At 40.0% G+C, this 24,401-nt stretch overlaps 1 protein-coding gene across 2 annotated transcripts in view; it reads left to right on the top strand.

Moving 5' to 3' along the window:
- Positions 1 to 1,823: 1,823 nt before the first annotated feature.
- Positions 1,824 to 24,401, top strand: part of LOC148039029 (NADH dehydrogenase [ubiquinone] 1 alpha subcomplex subunit 13-B-like) — a 44,024-nt gene continuing 21,446 nt past the window's right edge. The window contains exon 1 of one of the 2 annotated variants that reach the window (XM_087674904.1): positions 1,824 to 2,180. In XM_087674904.1, the coding sequence (XP_087531030.1) occupies positions 1,966 to 2,180 (215 nt within the window). In that variant the 5' untranslated portion in view covers positions 1,824 to 1,965. The remainder of the gene's footprint in view (positions 2,181 to 24,401) is intronic. The other variant, XM_087674903.1, reaches the window with a different exon arrangement.

Raw genomic sequence — 24,401 nt, 5'->3', positions numbered from 1 at the left:
AAGGGCATTAAGATATAATGACTCTACCATCAGATGAGCGATGTTTCACTTGAGGTTGCTTGCATGGTTTGACAAGTGTGGCATATCCAAAATCACCATTGTGATCTCTTGCAAGAAAACAAATGTGACCACCATGAGGGAAAATTGTCCAACTATGGGAATGCATCTTATGTTCTTGCACCAGCATGGCATCCACATCTGCTTGGATGAGTCAACTTCCATAGTAGGGCCCTCTTGGCATCCCCATTAGCCCCTTTGATATCGAGAGTAGCAAGCTTAAGATTGTCTTGGTTCATTGTTAAATTTATTGAGATTTTGACCCCCTCTTTCAAGACCCTCATCTCCCCCTTTTAAGCGAACATGATCTTTAAGCCAATCATATAATGAAATCTCAAGGCCTTGGTCCAAGTGAACTTGAACAGTTAATCAATTTGTCCCCTACCACGTGAATGTCTGCTAATTTGAGATGGCCTTGATTTTGGCATCCATTATAGGATACTCCTAGTCTGGGTGTCTAAGAGGGACCCTACTAATTTGTGCAAAAGCATTGATGCAACCTTGGTTATTCATAGGAATAGTCACCTTATCCCAAAATTTTTTGATTGGGGGTATTTTTAGCCCTTGTCATATCTAGGGCTTCAATTCTTTGTGGTTTCTAATCACATGCCATTCACCATCCTGTGCATCTTATTCTTTGTGACCACCTTGATCCTTCTTGTGATCCATCTTAACCACTACAACCCATGAAACATTTTTCTTGGGCAGGTTTGTGTCTTCTTTAGAATTCTAGGTTGATGGGCATTCCATGTAATAATGCCTCCATCAACCACATTGGAAACATGAACTAGCAAATTTCCTCCATATGAGTTTGATGTGAAGGTTTCCTAGATATGGAAAATCAATATCAACAAACTTTGGTTTGATAGAGTTGGTATTCCAAAAAGTAGGCAAAAGTGGTTGTGAAATGACTTTCTAATGGGGTTATATAAAGAGGTTTTACACTAGCATGTTTAGGGTTTCAACCCGACGATACACTCTTTCTTGAGCTTATTTGCTCCCATTTCCATCAGTTGCCAAGCCATAATGTAGACCAAGTTTGAGCCCTAGAAATACACACCTTGGGGCAAGCTCTTTCAACCGACTTCTTCTTGTTGCTGACATAATATATCTAATCAATGGCACCATCTTCCTTAAGGATGGAGTTGAACCAAACCACAGTTTCCATTGGTCTTAGTGGCTTGCTTGTAAAAAACACCAATGTGAATTTAGAATTCAATCAAAGTACATTGGCGCATGCCTTCTAAGCATTAAGGGTAATTGCTAGAAGTGGTGTCTTCTTTAATGTCAACATATTCACCCTCCTATGAGGAGAAACTTTGTTGTACCTAAGCTAAGAGACAATCAAGTCCTTGGGCCAACTTTGTTTTGATGACAAGATCGTCGGCACCTCTTCTTCCTCAGCCAAGAGACGATCAAGTCTTTCAATGAATTTTTTACTCCTGGTCCCCTTATGTAAAATCAAGCCATTGTCATCAACCTCTTCCACCCCCATGTCTACATTTTTGCTAGTGAGGAGCCTCAGCTATGCGCATTAGATTGGATGCATAGTCTGAGATGGAATTGAGCATGGTAAGGACATCTACCTGGCTTCCCTAGAGTAAATGGCATTTGTGGAGCAAAGGCCACTAATTGGATTTTAATGATATTAAGTTACCACTTAAAAGGTCATTGCGTTCGTGATGAGGATCCGATAGCTTGTGTTTTAATTGTTTATTTAAAAATTTCGATGTGTTTGATTCAAAATACCATTTTGAGAGAGAGAGAGAGAGAGAGAGAGAGAGAGAGAGAGTGTGTGCGTGCGTGTGCGAGAGAGAGTTTGTGTATAACCAGACGAAGAGAAGAAGGGAGGAAGGCAGGAAGAAGCAAACGAAGCGTAGGCGATTTGGAACACGGTAGACAGCGACCATGACGGAGGTTCTGATACGCAGGCGGAAGGGCATGACGAGCGTGCAGGACTTGCCCGTCCTGCAGGATGGCCCCCCTCCTGGTGGCTACCCCCCCGTTCGTTACGCGCGCAAGATCCCCAACTCAGGCCCCGGCGGCGCCGCCGTCTTCTTAGCCTCCGCGGTCATCATCTCATACGGCCTATATCAAGTCGGCCAAGGCAACAAGAAGCGCAGGTACTCCTTAATCTGACGAACAGCCTTAATCCCTTATGTAGCACGGACATTAGCATCCAAAGAAGCTTTCATTAACAACTGTGCACCAGTCCGAGTTTGATCCCTGGCCGAAGCAGAAAGATTTGCAGAGGTTGGTTGGAACTTTCCTTTTAGTGAACGCGGGAACGTCCCTTTCATGCCATAAAAGTTTAGTCTTCCAGGTAACTGCAATGACAGCGGCATCTTGAAAGTATGTTTTCTGGTGTGGTTGGTGATATAATTCATGCGACCAGCCACTGTTGTGCCAAATGGGGCCATGCTTGCTAGCACTGATAGAGATCTTAAGAGGTCCCAAGGAGTTGGACAGGCTCCAAGAGCACGCAAAAGAAAATAAGAATGAGGTTCGGCTTTATTTCCAAAGTCAAGATATTTCATTGTAAAGTCTATGGGTTCAGCAACAAAATCTGCAATGTAGTGGAGAGACTTTGGGAAGATCCAAGGAAGGGTAAAGACTAAGTTTGAACAGTAGAAAAAAAGGGGAATTCTGTAGCTTTGGCATCCAAGCTTGGTTTTTTCCATTATTGTACCACTTGTGTTAATGTCACATTTTCAATCATATTATGTGTGTCTTAGCTATCACTCTCATTGTAGTATTAGATGGGTTCCATGTCTCCCTCTATTAGTTCTTCTGACAACGACTTTATGCCCATTGTGATAATCTCGAGGGCTTGACTCTTGCACACTAACCCATATGCACATTCAAGTTTTGTTTTGGTTAAATATTGGCAACTGGAGGAGTTGAAAGCTAAGAGAGATGCTTCCATCACATTGAAATGAGAGATGAAAATGTCATAATGTTTTAGGTATAATGAAGTTAAGAGGCAAATAACTATATTCAAACATGTTGGTATTTCATTGTAAGCAATTCAAAGCAATTGTATTTGCTTTCAATGGGCACACCCTTGTAGATGTGGAATTGGACATCATTGAATATGATAAAGAACTAGTAGCTTGGGATAGATGAACTAGTTGAAAGGAAAAACTAGACAATGAAAGATATACTTAGTGCACTATCTGAATACTTTGGAAGGGTATTTGCAATCAAATGTGAGCTTGGACCCTTTAAGAAGGAAATTATGAAGCTTACCAAGATTGGGGAATATATCATACTAACTAGGATAAAAGAGCAAGTAATAGATGAATGAGAGAAAGGACTTTTGACAGATTAGTGCTTTTGTGGTAATGAATAACATTGTATGCCTTTTTTCCATTGGCAAGGACTCATCATAGTACATACAACAATGATTATCAAAATGGGTCGGAGATATGGAACTAGTGGGTGATCATAAGCCACCAACAAAGTGTGTCAAAAAGACTTTGAAGTTGATGTCGGTCTCACCAAGCCTTGGAAACAGGAAGTAATCATAGCAGCTCTCAGTACCTGTCATGAAGAACTTTGCAGAAAGCACATCATAACCATGGATTCCTTGCCTTTGGCCAGACTACCAAAGTGTCTCCTCATCTGAGTTTGGACTAGGAGGAAATCCCACTTTGTCATGAGATAGCTTATTATGAACCTAGATGTCAATCCCAACTCCAAGAATTTAAAACTTGCTAGACTTCAATGCATTTGGGAAGCTTCAATCTTTGAGTTAATTGCACATACATATGGATAAGGTGCGATTGCTTGATTTTCACCCTCTCACACTTTGTTTGTGGTGGTGAAGAGTTGTGAGGGATGATCACATCACGAGAAGCTAGTAGGTGGTAGAGAAGACTAGCATGGCCTCCCTCTTCCTTCCAGTAGCTTAGCCCTTCCAAGCCATAGTCTTTGCCTTTGTCGAATAGTCTGAGTTGGAGTTTGAAGAAGATGATGACTTGTTGTAGGAGTCCTTACCCTTTTCCTTCTCCTCCTCCTTTTGCAATGTCAATATTAGAGATGCCTCTTTTTACCATAGTAATAACATTGTGCCTTTGTGTTCTTCTTTCAATCATCCCTCTTTAAAGCTCTATAAGTCCCTAGTTGGCTACCATATCGAGATCTAAGCCTTTCTTGTATTAACTATGATGCCTCATGCCTAAGTAGCATGGAAGACGTATGATCAATGTTGATGGAGGTCGCCAATGTCTAAGCTCATAAAGTGTTAGTTACATTATCAAACTTTGGAGGAAGCTTATAGAGCATAGTCCCATAAGATGAGTCTCTGAAAGGGTGAACTACATGTGTGGAAGTGGATCCACCCGAAGAAGAAACGATTGAATCATACTATTCGACTTAAACTTGGGTAATATGCATAACCCCATCTAGAGCAATGTTGGCATGATATTGGAGCACAAAGTGGCAAGTTTGGTGATGTGTATATGCAGCCCATTGTGTTTGGGACTCACAGTATTAATGTTGGTCATGCAAATGCTCCATATAGTGTTGCTACGAGAAAAAAATTTGCTAGTAATGCACGCAATGTATTGGGAAATGCATCTTGGTATGATTGGCAGTACGTAAATTCCCATGTACAATTACATTCCAATGGTCCAAAGTATGCAAATCCAAATATTTCCTTATGCATCTAGTGCTCCTAGCATGTTAGGTACACATGAGGGGCTAGTCAATTGGATGCAATGTTTCATAGTAGTTAAGTTGAAATCGCAACAATGTGAAAGTACAAAGCATCACAACGCTTAAGGAGAAGAAATGCCTACAACCTAGAAGAGGTTTCAAGGCAAGGAAAGTTAGAGGTAAAGTTTCCGTATGCTTCTTAATAAAGCTTTAGCATTGTTTCACCAATAGATGCAAAGTGGATGGAAGAGGAGGACTCGGCAAACCATCCTCAGTCGTTGCAATTTTACCGAGATGCCCTTTAGTTAGAGTCAACTTCAATTCGCGCTTAGTTAGGTTTAGTAGAGTAGCGGTTTGGAACATTGCTTGATGCTGAAGGGGGAGGTAGCACTTCCACTTCTCTAGTGGTGGACAACTCTCGTATGTAGTGGATCTCGGATGTATTCAGTATATATCCAAAGTATTGTGCTGACAACATGTTTGCCATGGGGTCACTACTCAGTATACTAGTCATTGTGAGATGTATGCAGATGAGTATGAGTTTCACTTGGGTATTGAAACTATACATTTGCATAGGTTTATGTTCAGTTTGGCATGAGCTTTTGTCTCAATTTTGAGACTAAAATTCTAATTAGTTTTAGCTTGATTTTTGATCAATTTGAGAATCGTTTATGGTCACTTTTGAGCTTAGTTTTGCATTAGTTAGTGATCAGTTTTTGCAATCAGTTTGTGATCAGTTCTTGGATTAGAATGTGATCAGTTTATGATCAGTTGATACTCAATTTTCAATGGTTTCAATTGGTTCCATGGACAACGGCATGCTAGTAAATGCCATTGAGAGTTTCAGCCATGGTTTATGCTAAGAATATGCTTTACTATGGCTCTGAAGTCGGAACAGTTGAGAAACATGAGTTATTGATGCATCCAATGGTTTTCTAGCAATGGTTTTGGACTAATTTTCAGTTTTATGTTATGTATATGCTAGCTGGAAATTTTTAGCAGGTTTAGGGTATATGGCATGGTTGGACAATAGTGGCCAATGTTGTGACTATGATGGCTTATGGAAATTTCAATGCAATATGCTTTTTCTTTGGCACAATGTAGTGCAATGGAGGAAGATTGTAGGGATTTCAAGGGGGAGGTCTGTCATGGAGATGTGAAATTTTGAGATACTTTAATCTTATCGATAACATTTGATTAAGATATTAATCGAATGTGCAAGGTTTAGCACATGTGATACACATGGCATTTATTTATGGTAACATGTCAAGAATCCCAAGGATGCAGTGGGTGTCAAAGGCAAAAGTTGTAATAAGTTATGCCTAATAGGTACTAGGTGGTATTCAATGTTATATTTAACCCTAGACCAATTTATTAGTCACTAGTGTCAATGGTGACATTAGAGACTAGACATTAATTAATTAATGTCGGTCTAGGAGCTAATAATTACTCAAGGAAACTTGGAAGACAAATTGACCTAGCCAATTTAATTATTGGCTAGTGAAATTAAATTTTTGAGCACTATAATAAATATTACATTAATTTTGAAAATTAATTTAATAAGTTGGATAATGTTAGAAAATGGGATTAGAAGGTTGTTACTTGGCAAAACTTACTGTTAGAGGACGAAGACAGATTTCTTGAAACTGATGGAAGCACGAGTGTTCTTCACCTTCCAGCCACGCCTAGATAAGTGCTGGTCCTCAAGCTTATCTCTTTGCCAGCCGTCAACTTGCTGGAGTCCTACTATTCCTGGACTCCCTTACTCTCTAGGCTCCCCTTAACCCCGTTCGGGCGCCCAAGAGCCCGGACGGTCATTCTCGTGCATGTTCCCCTAAATTTACCTTAATGTAACATTAAATATCCCTTTTAATGTCACATTCCACACTTATGACCTTAATGTAACATTAAATATTACTTTTAATGTCACATTAATGTCACATTTCCTTCCCCTTAAGAATCGGTTTCGTCCTCGAAAACGATATTTGGAAGGTCTAATTGTAAATCGGGAAACCTTTTCTTTAAAGTACTTACTCGCTCCCATGTTGAGCTTTCTTTTGAACAATCTTTCCACTTAGCCAAAAATTCTTGATAAATAGTATTCCTCGTTCGTCTATTACGAACATTTAATATTTTTTCTGGTTCATGTGGATTAGATTGGTCATAGAATAACTCCTCAATATCATCATTTAAAATTAGATTATCCAAATCACCCAGCTTCTTCCTTAATTTGATCACATGAAAAACTGGATGTATTTTACTACCAGCAAGTAGTTGGAGCTTGTAAGCCAATTCTCCCACCCTTTCAAGTATTATGAAAGGACCACAATACCTTGGTGAAAGCTTTGGACAATGTCCCTTTTTCATAGTTTTAGTTTGTTCAGGCACCTTAAGATAGACCAATTCTCCTTCTTCAAAAGAGATGTCTCTTCGGTGAGGATCTGCATATGCTCTAGCTCGATTTCGAGCTTTTTTAATATTTTCTTGAGCAAATTTTAACATACTATTCATATCCTCCAAAAAGTCTTTAGCTGCCTGAACCTTTTCCTTATGCAGTCCTACTGCAAAAGGAGCTCTGGGCTGAAACCCATACATCAACATAAATGGACTATATCCAGTGGAAGAGTGTTTGGCACTGTTATATGCAAACTCTGCTATCGGTAAATACTCTTCCCAATTAGTTTGCCTTTTACTTACATATGCCCTAAGCATATCTTCAAGAATTTGGTTAACCCTTTCAGTTTGCCCATCTGTTTGCGGATGATCCGCCGTACTCATGCTAAGTTTAGTATCCAATTTCTTAAATACCGCACGCCAAAAATGGCTATCAAATTTTCTATCCCGATCAGAAATTATATTTGCCGGAAGGCCATACAATCGGTATATGTTCTCTACGAACAATCTAGCCAATTCTGGTGTTTTAACATCAATTGAAGTTGGAATGAACCTAGCCATTTTGGTTAACCTATCCACAATCACCCACACAGAGTCGTGCCCCCTCTGTGTTCTAGGTAAAGCAACAATAAAGTCCATGGAGATACTCTCCCATTTTCCCGAAGGAATTTCTAATGGATGGAGAAGTCCTCCCATTTTTAATTTTTCAGCTTTATTAACCTGGCATTTATTACATTTGACCACATAGTCAAGGACGTCCTTATTCATTCCAGGCCAATAGAACTGCCTTTTAATAAGACTATAAGTCTTATTAACTCCTGGATGTCCCGCACTAGGGGTATCATGACACTCAAAGAGTATCTGGCGCCTTATTTCTATATCTTTCGGGACACATATCCTACCCTTGTAGAGTAAATAACCATTATCAATGGTAAAATTCTTCCACTTGAATCCAGTTTGAGCAACCCCTGATGCTCCATTTCCTAGTTGAACATCCTCAGATATTCCTTCCTTAGTAGAAGCACTTTCATTTGGATCCCCATTTTTTATTGCTTCCCATATGTTGGAATATGCCGGATCAACCTGACATTTCCCTTTTAAAGATTCAAGCAAGTTGGAAGTGAACTGAGTAAAACTCAATTCATTAATGATGGGCATTCTGCTGAGTGCATCAGCTACTATATTATACTTTCCTTTTCTATATCTTATTTCATAGTCGAACTCTTGGAGTTCGGCCCATCTGGCTTTACGCCCATGTAAATTTGGTTGATCATTAAGCCACTTAATGCTTTCATGATCCGATAAAATCAAAAGTTTGGCACCATACAAATAGTGCCTCCATTTCTTCATTGCATGTACTATTGCATACAGCTCCCTCTCATTAACAGAATAATTTTGTTTTGCACGATCTAATTTCTTGCTTTCAAAAGCAATTGGTCGACCTTCTTGTAATAGGACCGCGCCTATTGCCTTGTCACTGGCATCAGCTTCAACCACAAATGGTTTATTGGGATCCACTATTAATAATACTGGAGCTGTAGCAATAGCTACCTTAAGTTTTTGAAAACTTTCATTTTGGTCTGTTCCCCAATTAAAACTTTTTCCTTTCCCTTTAAGTTGGTCTGTCATTGGAACAGCTATTTTGGCATAATCTCGAATGAATCTACGATAAAATCCAGATAAACCTAGGAAGATCTGCAGCTCTTCCAAGTTCCGTGGAGGTGGCCATTCAATAATTGCCCTTACTTTTTCTGGATCCATGTTGATTCCCTCTTTCGAGATTATATGCCCTAAATATTTGACCTCTTGTGCAAAGAATTCACATTTAGTTTTCTTCGCATAAAGGGAATGTGTTCTTAACAGTTGGAATACTAATAATAAGTGTTCCAAATGTTCTTCTCTTGATTTACTAAAGATCAAGATATCATCCAAAAAGACTACTACAAAATGTCCTAGATAGGGCCGTAAAACACTATTCATCAGCTTCATAAAGGTAGCTGGTGCATTAGTGAGACCAAAAGGCATCACCAAAAAATCATAATGCCCGTATCTAGTACGAAATGCCGTTTTGGAAATATCTTGTGCCTTAATTCTTATTTGGTGATAACCTGATCTTAAGTCTATCTTTGTGAAGAATTTTGCCCCTTGCAATTGATCAAAAAGATCTTCCATTCTGGGCATAGGAAATTTATTCTTCACCGTTATTTTATTGAGTGCTCTATAGTCAACACAAAGTCGCATAGAACCATCTTTTTTCTTTACCAATAAAATTGGTGAAGCCCAAGGTGAATTACTAGGTTGAATAAATCCTTTATCCAGGTAATCCTTAATTTGTCTCTCAACTTCTTGATGCTGTGTTTCACTTAACCTATATGGTGGTTTTGAAATTGGATGTGTATCCTTATTTATATCAATTGGGTGATTTATTTCACCCCTATCAGGTGGAAGGCCACTTGGTAAATCAGAAGGAAACACATCTTTAAAATCATCTAACAAACTATTCAATTCATTATTTACATTCAATTCGCAAACATAAGAAAATTGTTGCTTTATATTACAGAAAGTAAAAGTATTCTGTACAGGAAGAGACCATAGCATATATACCTCACAAACTTCCTTCTTTATCAGCTTCTGAACTTCAGTAGAACACAGCAAAGGATTATCAGATACTTCATGTTCACCTTGAATGACAAAAGTCTTACCATCCCTTTCAAATTCCAGTGTATTATGGTGATAGCTACGTTTTAAGGATGGTTCCAATCCCCATAGCCACTCCCTCCCTAGAGCAATATCAGCTCTTTCCATGTTCATTATTTGGAAATCAAGCTTATCTTTATATCCTTGAATCTCGATTTCCAAATTGGATACCATTGTATCCCATATTTTATTGTCTTGGCCTTGCATCATACGCACAACATATTGATGCTCACTGTTTTGTTGGGGAAGTTTCAATTTTTTGACGAGTGCATAATTTATAAAATTATGTGTGGCAGAGTCATCAATCATGACTCTAACCCGTTTTCCAGCTATCAATCCATGTACTCTAAGTAAATCATGTGGCCCAAAAGTAGGCTGCCACAAAGAAGTTGACATACAACACTTATGTTGTACATCCATATGCAAGACCTTTAAAGATTTATACTTTTTATGACCCTTTAATTCTAAGGTCTGCACTACATGGATTTGTTTTTCTTTTCCCTTGCCCTTGTCCTTTTCTTTGTCTTCCCCCTTTTTCTTTTGAGGGCAATTCCAAGCAGCATGGTTAGGGGATAGGCAATTAAAACACAATTTTTGTTTTTTGGCCTTATCAAAGTCATCAGGACTTAGCTTTGGCCTTATATATGGTTTCTTTTCAAAAGGTTGTTTTTTACCTTTGAAAAATGGCATTTTTCTTTTAAATTTGCCCACAAATTTTGAGGTTTCTAATTCCTTAGACTTGGGCTCCATATCAGTGAGACTGGTGAGTGTACCTGGACGCGTACTATCTTCATAAATTAATGCAAATTTAATTGCCTCTTCAAGCGTCTTAGGTAAACTCCGTTTTACTTCCTTTTTACAGGCTTTATCCAGTCTCCTAATGAATCCTCTTGTTTTTTGGAATTCATCAATTCCTTCTAATTTGAGGATTATCTCACGATATTCCTCCAGATATGTCAGTAGGGGTCGTCCCTTTTGTCTGACATAATCCCAATCTTCCCAATTTCTTTCCATTTCATTTTCAGGAAGAAATTCTTTTAAAAAGACGGATTCAAATTGAGCCCAAGTTTCAGGTATTTTATTCGCCTCCTTTAAAGTTCGCCACCACTTATATGCTTTGGGCCCCAAAGTTAAACTGGTCTCCAGTGCTTGGAGATGTGGTGGGGTATTTTTTAATTTATGTAAATCTTCCCATTTTTGGAGGAAATTAAAGATTGTATCTTTATTCCTATCTTTTTCCTCCCCGTAAAATTGAGGTGGTTTCATATCCTTTAAAACCAGATTATCCCTCAATTTATGATAGGTTTGGGGTTCTTTAGAATCTCGAATGGTCACATCTAAATCTTTCGATGAAGATGGGACATCTGAGATTTCTATCTTATTTTTATCTTTTTCCAACAATAAAGTTAACTGAGATTTTATTTCAGTAAGTGTTTGAGTTAAAAATTCCATTTGAACCCCCTGAGTTTGCATACGAGCAGAGAGATCATCAAATTGCTCTCGCGTGGCAAAAAATTCTTCCCATTGTTCTTCTTGTATGTCTGGTTCATGGGGGTCTACCATAGGTTGATCCCCAGAACTAGAACTTTCCATTACCTTTTCTTTCCCTTTTTCTGCCATTAGTACACTGGAATTGGAAAGCAAAAATAAGAAATTTGCATACAAGATAAAATACTTCCCTGATTTTTATGGCAGGCTGTGGCTTCAGTTATGTATGAAGGCTGTAGCTTCAGTTGTGTATGAAGTTTTCTGCCTGTCTCACAGCAGTCGCAGTCTTATCCGCCTCAGGAGCAGTCCTATCCGTTAACAGCAATCTGATACTGGCAGCTCCACGTTTTCGCGAATGTTGGCGACTCCACGCCTGGTCCTCGCGGATGCTGGCGGCTGCACGCCTGGTCCTCGCGACCCACGTTTTTTTTATTTCTTTTCTTTTCCCTGCCCGTCACGAAACGGGTCACCGTAATGTGACGTATCCTTCCCTGCCCGCAACGAGATGGGTCACATTAATGTGACGTGACGTGGCTTCTCCCTTTTTATTTCTCTTCACGGCCCATTTTCTCGCGCGACGGACAGGACAGAAATGACGGCCCGTTTTCTTACGCGACGGGGCAGGGCAGAAGTGACGGCCCGTTTTCTGATGCTCACGCAATGTTACAAAAACTGACGAACTGACTAGCGGCTGACATCCTGACGGATTTTTGTTCGATTAATGATCAGAAACATAGGCTCTGATACCAATGTTAGAGGACGAAGACAGATTTCTTGAAACTGATGGAAGCACGAGTGTTCTTCACCTCCCAGCCACGCCTAGATAAGTGCTGGTCCTCAAGCTTATCTCTTTGCCAGCCGTCAACTTGCTGGAGTCCTACTATTCCTGGACTCCCTTACTCTCTTGGCTCCCCTTAACCCCGTTCGGGCGCCCAAGAGCCCGGACGATCATTCTCGTGCATGTTCCCCTAAATTTACCTTAATGTAACATTAAATATCCCTTTTAATGTCACATTCCACACTTATGACCTTAATGTAACATTAAATATTACTTTTAATGTCACATTAATGTCACACTTACCTATGCAAGTGGAGAAAACGTTTTTGGGGGTTGTTGGAAGTCTATTCTAGCCATTGTGAGAGAGAAAGAGGCTCTTAGAGAGCAAGAAGAGGTTGTACCTATCTCCCAAGTAAGCACTGTCTCCTAGTAATTGTCTTGTTTTCAATTTGCAGGAGTAGAATCTTGCATTTGAAAATATATGATAGCTCTGAAAACAACATACCACATGCGCTTCTACATAAACTATGCTATTGCCATAGTCCTCCAAGTGGGATAGCCAAAACCTTTAAGCTTTTCATCAATTGAACAAGGAGGTGCCATTGTAGAGAAGGAGAAGACAAAGTAAAGAAGAGATTTGAGAGAGAGAGAGAGAGAGAGAGAGAGAGAGAGAGAGAGAGAGAGAGAGAGGCCACATATGAAGATCTTGTTTCATTTTCTTAGATACTGGGGATGCTGGCACAATTGGACCACTCGGAATGCCTTTCTTTTTGATTCGGCCTTTAATGTCCCGGCACATATTGTGAGGCTTAAAGGTCTCTTGCATTGGCAGATAGATCTCATTCGGCACTCTGGCTTACTCCCTCGGGAGGACTTACTTCCCTGGCATATGGCAATTTCCTCTGCGTCTTTGCCATGACTTTTGTAACTCTTGTAGTTTAGTACTGGGGTCTTTACACATGATGGCTTAGTGTCATCGTGTATCTTGTAATTAATTACCTTTTACGAAAAAGAGAGAGAGAGAGAGAGAGAGAGAGGCAGTGAGACAAGAGAATCATTGCCATATCCTTTGAAGATAGTCCTCCTAAGGTCATGTCCTCCAATTTGCTAATGTAATCATTCATCCACACTAAGCATTTGAAGTTTCTTCTAAAGAGAAATCCTGTGGTCAAGCGTCTTTTGATGATGCAAAGATGTAAGCCTTGACCGCACTTCTGTTGATCTCTCAACTTGCGAACATACACTAGGACAAAATTCTATAGGCTCATGAATAGAAAGAAATTGGCTTGAGAGTTGAGTTGATCTTGTGAGATTGTGCAATGGAAGAAGGAACACAAACACAGAGTGAAGGAGATTGCAAAAAGATGAAGGAAGAAAGAAATCTGTGCTCATTGAAATAAATGCTGAATACAATCAGAAGGACTGATCAGCCCTTGCACGAATCTTGATGCGTTGTTGAGGGTACTAGATTTGATTGGAAATGATGATGGTAGCAGTAGTATCAGAGGCAGAGAAATATGCTCGAAGTTGAAGGAGCAACTTGCAAAAGATAATTTGTCATGACCAAAGCACCTGCTATAAATAGCAGAAAATAGGCCAAATTGGCCTACTTGATACCGATTGACTAGTTGCCGGTTGATCGACTGCATTTAATAGTGATGTGATCCTTCACGGAAGGGTAGTCATCAACACTAAGCATTCGAAGTTTCTTCTCAAGAGAAATCCTGTGGCCAAACGCCTTTTGATGATGCAACTTGCAAAAGATGATCTGTCCCAACCAAAGCACCTGCTATAAATAGTAGAAAATATGCCAAGCTGGCCTACTTGATGTTGGTTGACTAGTTGCTAGAAGCCGACCAATTGCATTTATTACAATCAATAGCATATAAAAATGCTGAAAAATTAGTTGACGTGGTAGGAAAATGCAGAAAATGCTCAAGAAACTCAAGAAATGCATATTAAAATGCTAGAGCTCCCATGTCTTTATCAAACTTTGACAAGAGCTTACAATTGGGAGATGATAGATTGACAATACTAAAAGTGGTAGGCTAACATCCCCTCTTAGATCCTAGGAGTGTTTGGACTTTGAAGGCCTAACAATCTCATGTGATGAAGCACAGAAACCTTGGGCAAAGGCTTCATAAAGAGATCTGCTACATTGTCCTCAATAGGACAGTAGGCCACTGCTAACTCAGAATCCATGATTTGCTCTCGAACATAGTGGTACTGAACCTCGATGTGCTTCATGCAAGCATGAATTACCGGGTTGTTCGCCTGAGTGAGGGCACTTTGGTTGTCCATGCACAGCTCCATAGGTCCTATCTGTGGAAAGCCAATCTTTGCCAACAAACGATGGAACTAAATTGCCTCTATAGCTGTAGAACAAAGGGCACAATACTCATCCTTTGTAGAAGAAAGAGCCATACTAGGTCGCCACTTATTGCTGCAAGAGATAGCTTTCGATCCAAGGGAGAAGGCATAACCTGTAGTGGACTGTCTTGAATCTACATCACTTGCCCAATCGGAGTCATTTCATCACAAAAATTGCCCCCTCTCCATACATGATCTTGTAGGATTAAGTCCTTTGAGATAGCGCAATATGCACAAAGCGGCTTGTCACCGAGTCCCTTGAGATAGCGCAATATGCGAAAAGTGCTTCGCTAGTGAGCGTGAGTAGGAGTCTTCATGAAAGAAGACGACAAAGCCACTATAGAAGAGATGTTCAGTGAAGTATGGATCAACTAGATCAAACAACCAAGAAGGTATGTGTAATGGGTGACATTGCTAAGGGGATCTCTTGCTGCCATAAGCTTGGACTTGGGATCCATGGGGCAAGAAATATGTTGATACTCGGCCACATCAAACTCCAAAAGAAGTTCAGAGATGTGTATGTTCTTGGAAATAAAAATGCCTTGTGCCATTTGATAGATCTCCATTCCAAGGAAGAAGTGTAGAATCCCAAGATTTGCCATGGCGAACTCATGGCCCAATATTGACCGAGTACGATTAATCTCATGTGTATTGAGGTCATCAACATACAAGATGACCAAGATGCACTTATTCTCCGCAACCTTGTAATGAAGGTTGGGTTCATGATTCGATTGATGGAAGCCTTTGTCTAAGAATAATCGTTCAATCTGTTGATGCCAAGCTCTAGGAGCTTGTTTTAGGTCATAGAGGGCCTGTAAACATGTCCTTGTCATGAGAACATGCATTTTTGAAACCTCACCTAACATGTGTATTAATTTTTAATCACATGGTTAAGTAAATGTTGCAGATGCGAGGTGTAACTTGGGTTAGAGTAAATTTATGAGCTTTGGACTCCAGAACATTACGAGATGTCAAAGGCAAAAGTTGCTATAAGTTATGCCGCATAGGTACTTGGTGGTATTTGGTGCTAGTTGTTGGCCTAGGTTATTCATTTGGCCATAAGTATCAGTTCGTGACACTAGAGAAGTGGTGTTTAATGGTACATGTTGTCAATTTGATGGTCAAAGATGGCACAAAGACACTTGGGAATGAAAGTCGCCTAGCCAATTTAGTTATTGGCCAATCAGATTATTTTTTAGGGCTTTGAAATCATTATTAGATTAATTTTAATATTGAACTATGGATAATGCTGGAAAAACCATTTGGGAAGTCTTTAGAGGCTGGAGAGAGGCATTTTTAGTACATTCAGCTTGCAAGAGAGAGGGAGAAGATGCTGTTAGTCTGATCTGCAGCCATTAGAGGACCTTTTGAGGAAGCCAGGGGTTGGAAAAGACCAATCAACATCAGGTGACAATATCTACATGCTGTTGAGGCAGGGCATCAGTAGTAAATGACTGATTTTCTTCAGTTCTTCGCGAAGAAAGTTTGAAATTTCTCTCTCCTTAGCATTTTCTCTCATCTCCTAGCCTTTCTATAGCCTTGCTCCAAAGATTACAGCATTGAGATCACCAGAGGTTGAGAAATTTCAGATTTCTCTGCTACAGATTAGGGTTTATGTCATGAGGACATGTATTTTTAAAACCTCACTTAACATGTGGATTAATCTTTTAATCACACAGTTAAGTAAATGTTGCACATGTGAGGTGTAATTGGGGTTAGAGTAAATTCATGAGCCCGGTGTCAGAGCGTTTGGGGTCGAAAGTCTACCATGGGGGTAAGAGACAATAGGGTGAAGGGAGATTCAAGGAGAGGAGTAGGCGGAAGAGAAGGGGCTCAAAGAAAGAAATAGAAGATGTAGAAGAATACTCACAGAGTTGAAGCCTGCCAGTTTATTTATGCATTATGAGAAGATAAATCTCTTGTAGACAAAAACGTACATAAAACAATACCTTTATCTATGTTGCTCAGACCGCCAATCTAATGCTTCCATTGGTTCCAAAAGGGGGGTAAAATACAAGGATGCATGGCACGAATTTTGCCAGATCACTCTTTCATCTTCCACTTCGGAGTGCTGTTTATTGTCTGAAAACAACGATCGTGCGTCGTGCGATTTTGCCAATCCTTCTTTTGACATAAAATCCTCTTGAAATGGTTGAAAGCTACCTACTTTCTTTTACATGTCATCCTATTCTAGAAGTTGTCTACAATTCTTGGATTTTTACAAAAGATAATATTTAAAATATCAAAAATTGGCTAAACTTGTCCAAAATATTTTTGAACCATCCACACTACGGACATTGATACTAATGTCTAAAATGCCATTGGCTCTCTAGATCAATAAGAAAGCCACACTCTGGAGTTTTTCACAGTGTGACTACGTAGCGGCACAACATCCACCCCCTCCTAAGCTGCACATCCTTTGGCATGTGCCAAAGTCTTATGGATTTGCAGTATCAGAAGAAGTATCTTCTACCATGTCAATGTCTTCATCTTCTACCTCTTCTTCTTCCATATTCTCATGTTCATGCTCAGTATCCAACTCTTTCAACTCATATGCTAAAGGCTCCCTACGTTTAAAGAGCTTAATACATTTTCTAGCCATTGGAATCCTTAGAGCTGTGCCATCCATCTCATTTAATGCATAGGTAGCATTATAAAAAACAAACCTTACCACATATGGACCAACCACCGCTTTGCCATCTTCTGACTAGCACTATGTTGATTTTCCAAGCTGATGTCATAAACCAAAACCCAGTCCTCTTCTTGTATAGCTCGTGGTCGAAGTTTGTGTTGCTTGTCAAACCTCTTTTTGTTCTTGATCCTTGCAGTCTTCAGCTTTTTCATGGTTGTCTAATGCGTAGGGTTAGCAACTCTTCTCTGTTTAAACCCTCTTTCCATAGTAGAACACTCCAAATAGCGATAGTCTTCTCAATAGGCATTGATTGGCTGTTGTCCATACGTTAATTCAATAGGTATATATCCTGTAACTACACACTGAGTGGTCCTATCAGCCCACAAAGCAAAGGGTAACATTCTTGGCCACTCTTTCATTCTACCCTTGCATGACTTTGCTAATGCCTTATGATAGGTTGATGACCTCTTTCACTTTTGCCATTTGCTTGAGGATTATAGGCTAAAGTTAAAGCCAGGTTGATACCCAATCATGAAAAGAAGTCACAAGCCTCATCTACATCCAATTCTCCTCTATCTGCAACCACTTTACCAACAAAACTATACTTGCAAAAGACTTTCTCCAATAAGAACTTGCAAATTACTTGAGTAGTCTTTGTACTAAGAGCGTGACCTTCCACTTGATTTGTCAAGTCTTCTCGTGTAAGCACAAGATATCTCATATTCCATAGACCTGTAGGCATAGTAACCAAATCAACTACCCACTTGTAATGCATAAGGATAGGTTGGTTGCAACCCATCTCTATGCTTTACCATGGAATACATCTAACAAACTTTACATGATTTCACATAATACTCCACATCTTTATACATGTTTTGCCACCAATACTTCTCTTTGATCTTGGCAAATGTGCCCCAAACTCCTCTATGTCTAGTCCATAAGCTTTCATGAAACTCCTGCATCACCTATTGTTGAGAAGTCATATCTTCCAATACACGTACTGGAGCTCCTCTCTTTTTCTTTGCACGTTTCCATAAATATCGGTCTTTTAAGAAAAACCCATAAGCTTTTCTTTTAATCCTTTTGAATTTAGCTTCAGACCACTCAGCCTTCTTTGTCATGAGGCTGAGATATTGGCCTATTTTCATCCAATCGTCCTCATACAATTCTTTCAAAAATTGTGTTCTCACTGAAGCATAACACTAATGATGCTTTCTCTTTATTGTCCATCTCTTCTTCATGGCTGTAAGTTCTTTTCTTACTGTTGAAATCCCTGTTACTACAGTTGTACCTGTATGTGACATTAATGTGACATTAAAGTGATATTTAATGTGACATTAAAGTGATATTTAATGTGACATTAAGGTCACAAATATTGAATGTGACATTAAAGTGACATTTAATGTGACATTAAGGTAAATCAAGGGGAACACGCACGAGGATGACCATCCGGGCTCTTGGGCGCCCGAACGGGGTTAAGGGGAGCCTAGAACTGAAGAGAGTCTAAGAATAGTAGGACTCACCAAGGTTTGACGGCTGGCAATCGGATCACGATGGTCTGGCCAGCAATATACTAGGCAAGGTTGGGAGGTGAAAGGAATTACTCGTGCTCATTCATCCCGTCTGCTTTCTCTGGCTTTTATGGTCTTCTTCAGAGTCATTTGTCACTGTAGTAACAACATACTCATTCCCTGCTGTCATAAAGTCATTTTCAACACCTATCACATCATTCTCTTCATCTTCAAACCTCACTTGTGAAAGCATGTCAGCCACCGGGTTTTCTCTACCTGCAATATGCTTAAAATCAGGGTTAAGTGACTTTATTTATGCAATCATCGTAACATGGCAATATTATGAGTTGAGCAATTTACTATCATGCCTAATAGAGGTAGACAATCAGTCTCTACCACTACATGTGCTGCCATAAAATACTCCCTATCACACTTAAGGGCTGTCACTACACCCCAAAGCTCTCTTTTGACTTGAGAATACCGCCGTTGCCGTTCATTGAGGACCTTTGCTCTAAACCGAATGGCATATCTATTCCCATCAGCATCATCCTGACCCATTGCCCAACCAATGCCAATTGGGCTTGTATCCATGGTGAGAATAATAGGCTGCCCATTCTCATAATTTGCTCTCTTTGGTGTTGGAGCTGAAATCAATAAGCTCTTTAACTTCTGAACTGCCTTCGTATGTTGTTTACCCCACCAAAACTTTTGTCATTTTCTCAAGAGCTGATATAAACTTTCAGCCACATGAGCATAATGTGGAAAATCCATATCAAGTAAAAGACACACGTACCCAAAAATCTTCACACCTTGGATACATTCGAACATGTCTCTTGCATCTTGCTTATGGTATCAATATATATTGGTGAGGGTTTTCTTCCATAGGGTTCACACATGTGCCCAACAACTGATACTTTCTCCACTCCAAAAACCGACTTTTCTCCTAACAGAGTCAATCGCACTTCTTCAAGACAGCTCAAAATCTTGTCACAATCAATAATATGATCAGCCACAAATCTTCTACATCCATTCTCATTCAACTCTTCATTCTTCTCATAGATATCACATTCTTTGATCGGCACATCATCAAGAAAGGGTAAGGTCAACTGAGAAATATACTCCCTCAAAACTTTATGCATAGCATTCATCATATGCGCCACTGAATTGGTTGCTCCTTGTGGAAGCGTACACATTCTAACCAATCCGAGTGGTATCTTCATGGTAGTGATATTCCGGCTTTCTAATGCAAGTTGGAACTGATCATATCCTGAATATAAATCTCCCATAGAGTAAATTGCCTTGTTTGCAAATGCTTTTGCAAATTCATCCACTATTGGGCTTGATCTAACATTTCTTATGGTGACCTTATTAACTGGTTGTAAATCTGTATAAACTTCAAAGAACCATTCTGCTTTTGAACAGTAAATCACTGATTCGAATATGAAGTTGAAGAGGGCTCCAAAATCCGCATCTTGATCTTCTCGTTCAAAAGCTCCAGTAGCTTAGGCAAATATGTCCGAGGCACTGGAATAGGCTTTAAATTCCATAGCACATGAGGTAGTGTAAAGATCACCATAGGTGCAACTATGATCGAATCAACACATCCAATTCCATCTGGCTGAAATGCAAAGGCTTTGTCATGCCTTGCCAATATCTGCAAGAAATAAGCTCTTTCTGCTGGTAAAAGAAAGCTTGTATCACCAATTTTCAGCTTTTGTAAAGTTTCAGTTGTAAATTTATATCCTACTCCATGTGGATCCCGTAAACTAGGCTGCGGAGTCACTTTTTCAGCCAACCCATCACTTTCAGGTGGTAAAGGCAAAGCCATAGGCTTAACCTTCTTTGCAGCTGTTTTGTACTTTCTATCCACCCTTGCTTCAACCTTGTTTTGCAGCCCATAACATTCATGCTCAGCAAATTCTTGAATGACTTTATATATCTCTAAAGTGTCAACATAAATAACCTCTTTTTCTACCCTGTTTTCAGCATTAATTGCTGCAGAAATTTCAGCCATTGTATCAACATCAACCAGCCTTGAAAATAGCCCTGAAATACCTTCATTTGCAGCCATCAAACCACGTCTTTAGTTCTTTTTCAGCCCATTCTACATATTTCTTTTCAGCCTTGCACATGGTTGAAATATTCTTACTCTGTGCACATCCGCTGATGATATGCTACATGGAGATTCTAGTGAGGCTTTTGCAGCTTTAGAGAGGGGTTTGAAGACAAAGAAGTCGAAGGCCCAGTGTTACCACTGTGGCAAGAAAGGTCATTTAAGGAAGGATTGCAACGAGTTAGCGGCTTCCAGGAAGAAAAAGGAGCAGAAGACGAAGCGGGATGCGGACTCATCCGACGAGTCCTTATCTGCCTCAGATTTCGATTCCGATCCTCCGGCCAAGGCAAAGTCCAAGGTGCGATAGGGATCCTTTTCTTTGGATTGTGGGAAGGGCTTAGTGGCCCATTTCTTAGCTGCTTTCTAGTGGTGGTGATGAGGTCATCCCTCACGACTCTCCAGTGCCAGAGAGGGAGTGTGAGAGGGTGGTGAGATGGGGCAGCCGCGCCTCATCTATATTTCTATACAGATGCACAGGATCCAGAGAGGGACATCCTTGACTCATCGACCGAAGTTTGGCAGGTACAAATCTTGGAGTTGGGATTGATATCCAGGTTCATGATGGGCTGGTTATTTGACAGAGAGCGGGCGGCTTTCATTTGGAGCTCACATGAGGGGACACTTTGGCGGTCCGGCTAAAGAAGGGGAATTCATGGTCATTTATGCACTGCAGCATTGGTGACAGGATGGTTACGTATGCTACATCAGGGGCATTGTTGATAGACATTGAGAGCTGCTATGATCTTCTTTATCTTCAGGAGCTGGTACGATCGACATTGACATCAGGTTATCTCCAAGGCTCCTTGGTGGTGGCTTGTGTACCCACTACTTGGGTATCCATGGTCCTACTATGATGGACATTGTTGTATGTACTATGATGCGACTTTATCATTGTATATTGTATTGTATCAAATCACCCATGATTTGAGAGAGGGTGTTAGCAGATTAGTTAGTTCGTGGTTGAGTCTGTACATGTGGTATAGGAGGCTGGGCACAGAGATATTTTAGGCATTTTATTTGCCAACATTTATTGTGTTTTGGCATTATTTGCAGCCAGTTTAATGCTGGCCGACCAGTCATATTTTTGGCATTTATTTAGCCTATATATTGTCAGGCTCCCTCCTCCACATTCATTCATCACCTGACAGTTCTTGTTGGAGAGAGGGAGCAGGTGCCAGTGCCTCCACAGCCGGTGACTCACATTGCTTTTGTACTGTCTCATGTCTTGGTATATGGATTCCATTTCCTGAGCATACATCTGAGTTCTCATTTGTATTGCGTTATTTCTTTCCCTTTCTCTTTTGTCTTGTGTTTCAGCAGTTTATTACAGTTTATGTTTACACTTCCATTGCTGTACCACTTTTGACACATTCCTGCAATCCAGACACAAACACAGTTTCCCCCTTTCTTGGAGGCATAATTATCTTTCTAGAGGCACTGCCATAGCCTCCACTTACAACAGTGTTGTCCAAAAACCCTTAAACCCTCGTGCATTAGGTGGCATAGGATTATCTCGCAGCCTAATCCGATTGTGGGGATGATTCACAAAAACAATGAGAAGCTGTACAACCTTTGTATTGTCTTTACTACGAACCTGAGTATATGAAGAACCATCATCCAAGGCTTTTGTCTTCAGCCTTGATTCCGAAATATAGGGCTGTCCCAAAATCATTGAATAACTACATGAATCTTGCACAAAAAAATGATATTCATCCCTAACATCTCCAATAGTCATGAGTACATTCGGACAAGCCGCATAAAGATGCCCTGATGAATTGTTTACTACTTGCATGTGCCATCCCGGATCTACATCAATCGACCATCCTCCATACTTATATAAACTGTGTGCCATAACATTGATTTCGGAACCATGATCCAAGAGAGCTATGCAAGGCGTCTCTCTTTCTTCCACTTTAACAATTGTCTCTGTTGTAGCACGAGCCCAATGCGTTTGTGAATAATGACTGCTTGGAATAAAGTGAGCATCTTCTTTTTCATGTGCTTGTTGATGGACATCCCCATTATATGTAGCTTTCTCTCTATGCTTACTGCTGCTCATAAGATCAATTTTACCCAGAAGCTTGCTATCTGCACTCCCATTTTCAATATCAGCCTGTTCCAAAATAGCATTACATGCGTCATCATATTCCCTCTGAAGATGTTTCTCTATGTCTTTGTCAACCTACATTAATGCTTGCAAAACTTCACCATTAAACTGTCTTTTTCGTTTCAGCATATCAATGATTGCATCATGAAATTCACGCTTGGCGATTCCAAGAACTTCACGAAGTGTGAATTTCACTTTACTGCCAAGTATGCGATCTTCAAAGACCTTTTTAAGGTCTGTTGCAGTCTGAAGATCCGATTGTAACCTGTAAACGGGCTGGTTGTCCTTTTTATTTCCTTCTTGTTTCTTCTCTTGAGATGCATCCTCCATAACATGCTCAAGTATGGCTTTTTCAGCCTTTTTCTGTTGTTCTATTTTACTTCGTATTATGCGTTTAGATGGGCATGAAGAGGAAGGACCAGCAGTGTCCTCATCTCTTATTCTCTTTTTTTCCACAAGAGCTTCTTGATTATGAACCTTAGCCAAATAAGCATAGGCTGAAAATGAATCCACTGGTGTACTCTATCCTGTTCTCTCTCGTATACTTTGACTTGCATCAGTCAATTCAGACTTTACTGGTTTGCCCTTTAACATGCAATCTAATGCTTGCATCCAAACGCGAGATTCTACTTCAGCCATGCCTCCTTTATGAGCTTCATCGGTCCTTTCAATTCTCAACCTACATGTGGCTGTATCTATGGCAGCAAATGCTGTCATTGTAGCCATATTTTCCAACCTCTTTTGCATGCCATCATTTCCAAAATTTGGCTCTATTGGAAGACTAGTTTTTGTTGCATCTATGTTTCCATATTTCCAAAAGACTAACCTTTTTGCTCCGCTTCACGGTAAGTTGTACACTCTTACTTTTCATGTTGTAAATTGTCACACCAAATGCATCTCCTCTTGTATATTTCTCTATATGGCCTTTGGGTTGTTGTTCAGCCCTTCTCTTCTACCTTGACATCTAACTTTTCGACCTTTGTATAGATTTTTGTCACATTCAACCTCAAATTATGCATGCCTTTGATTAATTCATCCACATCATCACCTTTAAGAGCCGGATCAACAGGTATAGCCGATTGTTCCGCCATAGTTACAGGTGCCTTGGTTGCAATTTCAGTCCCCTTCTGAGCACTGGCCGGTGTGGTGCCTGTACCCCATCTTAATTTCACCGGCTCTCTCTTTACCAATATATACATTGCTTCAGTTACATTAGCCCAATCTAATTTCAGCCCTGTTTCAGAAGAGGCATATTCTAAACGATCAGTGAGCTTCTTCTGCAAACAGGATCTGCAGTCTTCAGAAACAAATCAATTTTTTGACTCTCCAATGTTTACTGCTCATCAGCATTCAACTGTGCATACCGACTTTCAAATTCACGGAGCAAAGCTGTAGTAGCTTACCCTTTATTGGGCTTTTCAGTCCAATCTATAAATGTCTTTTTAGTTACCAATCTTGCATCTTTCAAGAAAAATTCTTCTCTCAAAGCTTTCTTAAAAGCTGCCCAATCAGCATTTCTTCTATGTAACTCATCAATCCGATCATGCAAAGCATGCATGGCCAAACGGGAGAAATACTGACTCCATGCATACTGT

The sequence above is a fragment of the Lygodium microphyllum genome, chromosome 3 (assembly GCF_053477565.2).
Source record: "Lygodium microphyllum isolate KBCC chromosome 3, Lygodium_microphyllum_v1.1.10, whole genome shotgun sequence".
Taxonomy (NCBI): Eukaryota; Viridiplantae; Streptophyta; class Polypodiopsida; order Schizaeales; family Lygodiaceae; genus Lygodium; species Lygodium microphyllum.
This window is presented reverse-complemented; position numbering and strand designations above follow the sequence as displayed.